The sequence below is a fragment of the Rutidosis leptorrhynchoides genome, chromosome 11, assembly GCF_046630445.1.
Source record: "Rutidosis leptorrhynchoides isolate AG116_Rl617_1_P2 chromosome 11, CSIRO_AGI_Rlap_v1, whole genome shotgun sequence".
Taxonomy (NCBI): domain Eukaryota; kingdom Viridiplantae; phylum Streptophyta; class Magnoliopsida; order Asterales; family Asteraceae; genus Rutidosis; species Rutidosis leptorrhynchoides.
The window spans coordinates 77,665,801-77,676,119 of record NC_092343.1 but is presented as its reverse complement, the minus strand read 5'-3'; the positions used below and the strand labels follow the sequence as shown (position 1 = coordinate 77,676,119).

The 10,319-nt window shown below is 36.5% G+C and overlaps 1 protein-coding gene across 1 annotated transcript; it reads left to right on the top strand.

Annotated features, from left to right (window-relative positions):
- Positions 1-9,310: 9,310 nt before the first annotated feature.
- On the top strand, positions 9,311-9,967 carry LOC139874705 (uncharacterized). The gene has a single exon (XM_071862114.1). It carries the CDS (start codon positions 9,311-9,313, stop codon positions 9,965-9,967), a length of 657 nt encoding a protein of 218 aa, XP_071718215.1.
- Positions 9,968-10,319: the final 352 nt, after the last annotated feature.

Sequence of the window (10,319 nt, the reverse complement as noted above, 5' to 3'; positions counted from 1 at the left end):
TTAGAATCTGAGTTATGATATAGTCGTGGCGAGATATTCGGGAAATGAGGGTGAAAATGGTGTTTTGAATGGGTTCGCCGGAAAGTGCTTCAGGTTCTTTGCCAAGAGTGCAGGTTGGTGGGTGGAAAGGATCGTGTTCTTCTCGTCTCCATCGATTAAGTCGACTACGAACCCATCAGATGAATTGGAGATGGCTGATTGGTTGATTCATTCCGGTCACACTGCTTTCAGAGCTCGAGTGGATATCCATGTCGGAATAGCTGTCGGAATAACTATCGGAATAGCTTATCGAAATCTGAGGGACTCGAACTGGTTGGGGGATTCATCTCGTACGATCTGATGAAGTATTTTTCGATAAGAAATAGATTATAGGATGTAGATTAGTACTCTGCAATACACGATTTATATATACATATATAATACTATAATCCCATAAGTTACGGAGGAATCTACGGAAGCTGTCAGGCAAAGCTTACAGTAACAGATACGCTAAGATATGTATTTTTTCTTCTTCTGTACACCATTCATGCAATCAGTGCAGTAAAATGTGTCTAGACTAAGAGTGATAAGCAAGTGATTTCCTAAGAATGATAAGCAGGTAATTTTCGACACAAAATGATAAGCAAAACTTTTGACATGCAGACCGGTCGAAGTCCAGACTCACTAATGCATCTAAACAACTATTAGTTAGACACACTAATGCAAGACCTGGTTCACTAAGACCATCGCTCTGATACCACCTGTAGTGACCCGTCCTAATCCACCTGGACGAAGTCTTCATCAGATGGTCCCATTGCGAGGTTCTGACCTCTATATGCCATGAATGACTCGAAGTAACATCTTTAAAATGAGCAAATGCACAGCGGAAGATTTCTTTCATACCTGAGAATAAACATGCTTAAAAGTGTCAACCAAAAGGTTGGTGAATTCATAGGTTTATCATAACAATCCTTTCAATATATTAATAGACCACAAGATTTCCGTTTATAAATATATGTACACTCGCAAGTGTATAAAAGTATTCTATAAGTTGTAGGCACCCGGTAACAAGCCTTAACGTTCATGTTCTACCCTCTGAAGTACACCAGATCAGGTGTGTTTAAAATAACCTCGAAGTACTAAAGCATCCCATAGTCAGGATGGGGTTTGTCAGGCCCAATAGATCTATCTTTAGGATTCGCGCTTACCGTACATAGATAAGTAGTTTAATGTTACCGAGCTAAGGGTATATTTCTGGTTTAAACCCACGTAGAATTAATTTTAGTACTTGTGCCTATTTCATAAAACATTTATAAAACAGCGCATGTATTCTCAGTCCAAAAATATATATTGCAAAAGCAATTAAAAAGGGAGCAAATGAAACTCACCATACTGTATTTTATAGTAAAAATACATATGACGTCATTGAACAAGTATAGGGTTGGCCTTGGATTGACGAACCTATATCATTTATATGTATATTAACACATATAATGGTAATCGAACAAATTTAGGTATAATTATTAATAGTTATTTTAGTAACTTGTACGTTTCATTAATAACTAAATCAACTATATTTATTTTTATATACATTAAATAGATAATTAATATTTATTACCAACATATTAATATAGTTATGTTTTATGTAAATAATATATTTTTATATAGAAAATCTTTATTTGATATATTAATAATATTAATAATAATAATGATAAAAATAATAATATTAGTGTTAAAAATAATAAAAATGATAATAAGAATAATAATGATAAAAATAATGATAATTCTAAAAATAATAATGATGATAATTCTAATAATAAATATGATAATTTTTAATAAAAAATAGTTTCAATAAAAAATACTACTTACATTAAAATTGATAATAATAATAATAATAATAATAATAATAATAATAATAATAATAATAATAATAATAATAAAAATGCTACCTTAAAAGGCTTTAAAAATAAACTGCTCGACCCTGGGTTTAAACCCGCGACCTCCCGTGTAAACAACACACTCCCTTAACCATTGAGCTACTAGCTCGATCTTAGCTTAAACCCCATATATATTTTATTTAACTCATTTTTGCCTCTTTAACTATATCTATATCATCAAAAATAAAATAAATGTCGCCCCCAAGTCTCGAACTCGAGACCTCTCGTTCCACACAATCACACCCAAACCAACTAGGCTGTCTTGTTTTTCTGAAATTGTGAGTAACCTAAATATATTTAGCCTATGTATCTGTTTCTTCCTCTTCTTCAATATGGCCATAATCGTTTTTCATCGTCTATCATGATCTTATTGTTCACGTATCATCACTGAATCGCCATTTAGTCATTATTATCGATCATCATTCGAAAACACCACGTAAATCTCCATCCTAACATAATCATAATCATGATTATTATCATCTTCATTATTATTATCCCCTTTTTATTTACTTAAGCTAACCATTCTCATATTAATCTTTATCTTCGTCACCGTACTCGTTATTGATTCGGCTCAATGAAGAAAATGATATAGATCGATGTTAATACTAAACGGGCACCAATAGCCCATTTCAAATTATAATTAGCAGCCCAGCTTTCGAATAGACATGAAGCCCAAATCCACGATACCTAAGTCCACTAGGCTTAGGTTTTTTAAAAAAAAAAAAAAAAAATATATATATATATATATATATATATATATATATATATATATATATATATATATATATATATATATATATATAGGAAAAGGTAAACGGCAGGTATATTTGCTCCAATCATCTTCTTTTTAGCTTAAATCACAATTTCAACAAGTGGGGTTAATTGTAATGGGATTGTCGGCCATAAAGCACAAAGGAGGTGCAAATCATTGTCCTTAATATTTAATCAATTGGTTTGTGATTGAGACAAAATAAAAAAAATATAAACACGTAGTAGCAACAGTAGGATGGAATGTGGTGTTGATTTTCAATTATTTCAGTTTCCATGGTGATGGTGGATTGAGGTGGTGACACGGTGGTATAGTAGTGGTGTTAAGAGTCTCGGTGGTGGTGGTTGATCGAAGAAAAGGAGAGATAGAGTGGAAGAGTGAGAGAGAAGAAGGTGGGTTTGTTGTGGTTTCGAAATAGATAGAAAATAGAAAACATAGCAGCAGCCTGCATAGTACCTTCTTCCTCGTTATTAGACTTTGAACAAAAAACTTACGGCATCAATTGTTTAATAATGGTGATTGGGTGGTGAATTTATGATGATTCATGGTGAAAGGTGAGTCGTAGGTGGATGGGTTATGGTGGTTTGGTTGTTTACAACAGGAAAGAAAAAGTATTTGAAGGTCGTGGTGGTGATGATTTAATGGAGGTGATGGCGGGTTTAATGGTGACGGGTTTGTTCATGGTGTTGGGTGTGATTCTTGATAGAAAAACAGAAATATAAGTTGTAGAAGTAATAGAACGATGGTGCAGTTGCAATTAAGGGTGGTGTTGGCGAATCTTGGTGAGGTTGAGTGGTGATTGATGTTGCCGAGTAGGAGATGTAGAAGAACACAAGTTGTGTGGTTTATAGAAGCAGAAACATAGAAAAGTGGGTGAGATCAATATATAAGAAATGTGTATGTATATATATAAAGGTAGTGATGTGTTGATGATTAGATGGATAACAAACTCGTAGTAATCAACAAAGAAACAAAAATTTAAAGTGGTAATTGAAATCTCATCTCATATATATACAGTGACAAGAGATATGATAGTAGAAATAACAGTAATATCTTTTAATAAAGATGATTCTTCAATTCACGGGTGAATTAATAAATTAAATAATAATATAATAATAATCTAAATTTTGATGGATTGATATGTAACAGAAAGTAAATAGCCAAATATAATAATGAGTGATTGATTGGAACTTTATTAAAAATTGGTTTATAGTGATAATGAGTCGAGAGATTGATTCACGAGCAGGAGTAGAATAGTAGATGAAGAAAGAAGAAAGTTAAAGCAGATAGGGATGTACCATTTAGTTTAATGTTAATATTTTAATATAATAATACTAATTATATTAATATTAATAATAATAATAATTAATAGTTGTAATAACATCTAATAATAATGCTTATAATAATAATATAATAAATTACATGTATTAAATTTCATATCTATATATTATATATATTTAAAGATCTAGTTTAAATTTGGTCGAAAATTCCCGGGTCATCACAGAAATTCTCTTGTCCCTCTGTGTCGTGGTATTATTATGAATATGAAGTTTCTCTCTTTAAACATTAGAGGTTTTAGGGTTGGTAGGGATTGTAAAGTTGGTTGGTTGAAAAATATTTGTCGCTCGGAAAAACCCAATTTTGTGGTTATTCAAGAAACAAAATTACACCGTGTTGATTCAAATTGGATTCGGGTGTTGTGGGGCAATGATGATTGTGGGTTTACTCAAAAAGAAATGGTTGGGAAATCGGGTGGGCAATTAATCATATGGGATTCTAATTTTTTCGATGTTACTGACTCGTTTGTTTCCAATTTCTTTATCGGAATTCGTGGAACATGGAAGAGCACGGGGGCCAAATTCAATATCATCAACGTATATGGCCCACACGACGATCTAAACAAGCAATTTTTTTGGGATCAATTGCAAAACAAAATTTTGGGTGATCTTAATGAACCTTGGATAATTTGTGGTGATTTTAATGAGGTTAGATCCGAAGAAGAAAGACTCAACTCCCAATTTATCGAAAGTAGAGCGAAAAAATTCAACGATTTCATCAACACCAACAAGCTCATTGATATCCCACTAGGCGGGAGGTTGTTCACACGCGTTAGTGATGATGGCTTAAAATTTAGCAAGCTCGATCGGTTCCTTGTAAATGATAACTTTCATAATCTATGGAGTTGTCTCTTGGTTGTTGCTCTTAATCGTGGTAAGTCGGATCACTGTCCGATTATTCTTAAAGATGATATCAAGAATTTTGGTCCAAAACCAATTAAAGTTTTTGATGATTGGCTTGATATGGAGGACGTTGATCAAGTGATAAAGGAAGTGTGGTGTGAAGATGATAGGGGAGGATCTAGAAAAGATTGTTTCCTAAGAAATAAATTAAAAAGGACTAAAATCGCTCTTAAATCAAAAAGCTCTCAAAAGTTTGGTAATTTGGATGGTGAAATCGACGTGTTGAAATCCATTGCTATGGCTCTCGAGCTTAAGGCCGAAAATGGCCTCATCAGTGAGGTGGAAAGGAAACTATGGCTTGATACTAGGAAAGAGTGGTTTCAAAAGGAAAAGATCAAAGTCAACATGTTAAAAAAAAAAGGCACGTGTTCGTTGGATTCTTGATGGTGATGAAAATTCAAAATATTTCCATTCGGTAATCAAAAGAGGGTATAACAAAAACAACATTAGGGGTTTGCTCATTAATGGTGTATGGTGTGAGGATCCACTTGTTATCAAAGAAGAGGCCTACTCTCATTTTAAGAGTCGTTTTGAAGAATCGCCCGGGTTTAGGTCGAGTCTTATGGATCTATCATACCTGACTTTATCTTCTAACGAGTCAAATGAGCTTTAAATCCCTATTCTCGAATCGAAAGTTCTCGAAGCAATTCATGATTGTGGTAGCTCAAAAGCCCCGGGCCCCGATGGTTTTAATCTTAGATTTTTTAAGAAATTTTGGGATATCATTAAAGGGGATGTTATTAGCGCTATCTCTTGGTTTTGGGAAAAAGGTGAATTCTCCAAGGGGTGTAGTGCTTCATTCGTTACCTTAATCCCGAAGAATAGTGACCCTATTACACTTAGTGATTACCGGCCTATTAGTCTCATTGGTAGTTATTATAAGATTGTGGCAAAGATTCTCTCCAATCTAAGTTAATTGGGTCGGAGCAAAGTGCTTTTCTTAAGGAACGTTATATTCTTGATGGGGTATTAATAGCCAATGAGTCAATTCAAAAAACACAAAAAACAAAGTTTGATTTTTAAGGTGGATTTTGAAAAGGCTTTTGATAGCTTAAATTGGGATTTCCTTTTGGAGGTTATGTCATGCATGGGGTTTGGGTCTAGATGGTGTGGATGGATTCAAGGGTGCCTCAATTTGGCTAGCATATCTGTTCTCATCAATGGTTCCCCAACTCCGGAATTTTCAATGGGAAGGGGAGTTAGACAAGGAGACCCATTGTCTCCTTTTTTGTTTATTCTTGTCGCGGAAGGTCTTAACATACTCACTAAAGCCGCGGTTGATCGTGGCATCTTTAAGGGGGTCGAAATTGGAAACGATAAGGTTACTATCTCACACCTCCAATATGCGGATGACACGATATTTTTTGGAGAATGGTCGAATTCGAATGCTCGCAATCTTATCAAGATCTTGAAGTGCTTTGAACTTGCCTCGGGATTAAAAGTTAACTTTCACAAAAGTTGCCTTTATGGAATTGGGGTTGGTTCAGACGAAGTTGACTCCTTAGCATCTCGTATGAAATGTCAAGCCGGTAAATTCCCTTTTATTTACCTTGGTCTTCCTATTGGTGCAAGGATGAAGAAAATTGGTGATTGGTCTCCGGTTATAGATAAATTCATAAAACGACTTTCAGAATGGAAAAAAAGAATGTTATCCTTCGGTGGTAGATTAGTTCTTGTTAAATCGGTGCTTAATAGTCTTCCGTTGTATTTCTTCGCGCTTTATCGGGCTCCGCCTTGTGTGCTTAATTTGCTTGAGAGTGTGAGGCGAAATTTCTTTTGGGGCGGGGATCTATCAGGCTCTAAAATATCATGGGTTAAGTGGGCTAACACTTGTTTACCATATGGGGCGGGGGGTCTTAATATCGGGTCCTTGAAAGGCAAGAATCTTGCTCTTTTGGACAAGTGGTGGTGGAGGTTTAAAACCGAAACCCATTGTCTTTGGACCAATATCATTCGTAGCATTTATGGAATTGACGGCGGCTTGAGGTCGGGCAATGGGCTTGCTCGTAAATCGACCTCGGGTATTTGGAATAACATTATCTTTGCAGGAAATATCATTGAAAATTGTGATGTGACCTTCAAGAACTCCTTCAACAAATCTATTGATGACGGAAAAAACACTTCGTTTTGGAATGATAGTTGGTGCGGTTCAAGTTGTTTTAAAGATATGTTCCCAAGACTATATATGCTCGAGCCAAATAAGGAAGTCATGCTATGTGATCGAATAAAAAAAGCTGCTGTTTCAGTTGCTGCTCCATCGCCCTTTGCTGCTGCTCACGGGTCTGCTTCGGAGTCTCGGCCATCTCAGTTTCCAGATTATACAGCGGACTCGGGTGATGCGAGTCATTCCATCAGATTATCTCATGCCTTTTTGCATTTCTCTTCTTTGCAGGTGGACTCCGAAAGCATCCAACATCCAGCCGTTTCTGTCCATCCACAGCCTATATCAGAAGATGTATACAAACCAAATTTGGAGTGGATTCGTGTGCTTTCAAGAAGAACCGCGGGTGAACTGTTGGATCTTGAGAACATACTTAATGTAACAGTCTGAAACTCGGGCTAGTTGTAAGTTGCTTATTTTTGCCCTTAGGGTTTGTGCTTAGACTTAAGTGCTTTTTATTTTAATTATTTTATTAGTGTTTTAATATAATTGTGTTGTGACCAGTTTGTGACAAGGGTCCCAGAACAGGTTTGTTTATTTCAATTGGACCTCGTTTGGGTTACCTAATCTTGTGCGAAAGATATCAGATAACTGGTAAATACCCGTGTGTTGTACAGTGTGGGAATTAATCCCAATTATGTGACTAGTGTGCTGTATTTTCTCCCAATTTCTAGAAAATTCACCTAAAACACCGTACCTTCATCCCTCCCATCTACTAAACCATAATCCTTAAACATTGATCTTGAGCTCAAATTGGTGTTAGAATCGTGTTTGTTATCGTTTACTGAGTCAATCAAGGTGAGCAACATGTGTTTTTGTGTTCAATTCGTTGTTAAATTCATGGTTTTGTGTGAGTTTTGTAAAAAGCTTGAATTTGTGTCAAAACAAGTGATTTAAGTGTTGTTATGGTCAAATTGTTGTGGGTTTTGAGTCTATAACAAGTAGTGAACAAGTTGTAGTCGATTTTGGTGTTTAAAACGAGCTCTAGATCGAGATTTAAGGATTTCATCGTAAAGTCCGTAGCCTTTGTTCAGTTTCTGAGGAAGATGAACACAGTCGGCCGACTGTCGGTCGACAGTCGACCGACTGAGGGTGAACCGACCGACTGAGATTTACCTTCGGCCGATTGATGTAATACCAAGTGAATCGACCGACTGGTAAGGTCAGTCGACTGGTTGTGTCGACGGTAGACCGACTGTCAGTGTCAGTCGACCGACTGTGTGTCCAGGGCAGAATGTTTTACCAAAGCGCCTTTTTCTAGCCATTATGCTGCCCGTTTGTATTTTGGTGTTCAGGATGTAAATTTTGAAAGTGCATAAGTGTTAAGCATGAAAATTTTAGCGGACACATTTTTTTACTAATTTGCTATAATTCGCTGTCAGTGTGTCTAATCTTGATGGGAACACTATTCTAACTTGGTTTTTGTTGTTCTCAGGAGATAAGGACAAGGAGGAAGCTTAGAAATAATAACTCAACAGTTGCTGGTAATTGGTGAGTGGGTCTATCTACGGATAGAGTTTAAGTAGCATATCATGCTACCGTGGTTGACTCTTTTACCATGCATAGTGTAGGAATTGCTATGATAGAATAATATCGTTTGCCTGATGTTGTATGTGAATTATGTGTACACTGTGTGAATGGCACCAGTCCGGCCTAGGGAGACTGGGGACTCGAGACCGTGCCTAGGAGAGGTTAGAGTCCGTATGAGGTCAACCGTGCCAAGGGCAGGTTGGGTCCATAGGCTACTGATTGTGGAGTATAGTGTGAATGATGCATCCCCTGCATCTGGATAACTATACTGTGAATTGAGTAGCAGGGACTATCGGTAGACTCAGGCCCGATCAGCTGAGAGTCGTGTGCTCGTACAAGCCGCCGATCCTCGTATTGTCTTATTGTATGCTAGTTGGTAGTTAGCAGATACTATTGATGTATATAGCTTGTGTGTGGCTTAAGCTATATCTGTTAGATATATTCCATTCACTTAGCGGTGCGCTAATCCCCCACATATTCTCCCCTTGCAGGTTTAGGTACTGCTAGTCGGGATGGGTGCTGATGCAGAAGACATGTTTGACAACCCTACTATGATGTGGACTTTTGTTTAAATAATATTTTGTAATAGCGTAACACCTTTGTGTAAACTTAAACTTAATTACTCAGACTAATGTAATGACGTGACCTATACTGTGTTTATTAATAAAGTCTTCCGCTGTGTATTTAAAAAAAAATGGTCGGTGTTACACTTAAGTCGATACATTTCGATTTTAATTCGGGTGAAAAATGGAAGTGGGTTCTAGCGAATGATGGGATCTTCACGGTGAAGAAATTGTCCTTCCTTATTGATAAACATATTCTTGGTCATCCCTCTAGCCCGAAAAAAACTCTACGTGATAATCTCATTCCCAAAAAGATAGAAATTTTTACTTGGAGAGCGTTAAAGAAAAGAATCCCGGTACGGATCGAGCTTGATAAAAGGGGAATCGACTTACATAGTGTGCGTTGCCCCGTGTATGATGACGGGCTTGAGTCGGTTGATCACTCTCTTGTTTCGTGTAAGTTCGCATCGGAAGTTTGGGCTCGTATTTATAATTGGTGGAATATGGGGCCATGTACGTTTTCGAGTGTCGATATTCTTGAAGGTAATCTCTCTCAAGCTTCATCTTCGTTGGGAAAGAAAATTTGGCAAGGAGTGGTGTGGGTTTGTGCATACTACTTGTGGAAGAACCGCAATATGAAAGTTTTTCGTAATGAGGAGTGGTGTGTCCCGGTTTTAGTAAATGAAATTCAAGTAAAAGCTTTCGAATGGATCTCGTGTCGTCTTAAGGGGAAGAACATCGATTGGTCTACTTGGCTTGTTAATCCTCATGTATTTTTAAATTTGTAACCGTGTAGCTCGGGTGCTCTCTCTGCACACGACTCACTTTCGGTTTTGATTGGGTCGATCTCCTTATTGATCGGCGCCTTGTATTGTAAACATACGTCTCTGAGTTGTTATATTATATCTTGCTTTTCAAAAAAAAAAATCATGATTGAAAAATTGACAATTATTTTAATGATAAAATTTTAAGGGTTTTTTCCGTTCGAGTTAGCTAAGAGAATGAGCAACTTAATCTCGTATTTTACGGTACATTATAATTATTGTATTGACCATTTTCAACTTTTCCCGATCACTACATGACAATTCAAACTCAAACACATTTTGGAAGGTGTCATGCTTTGAACCTGATGATCTATAA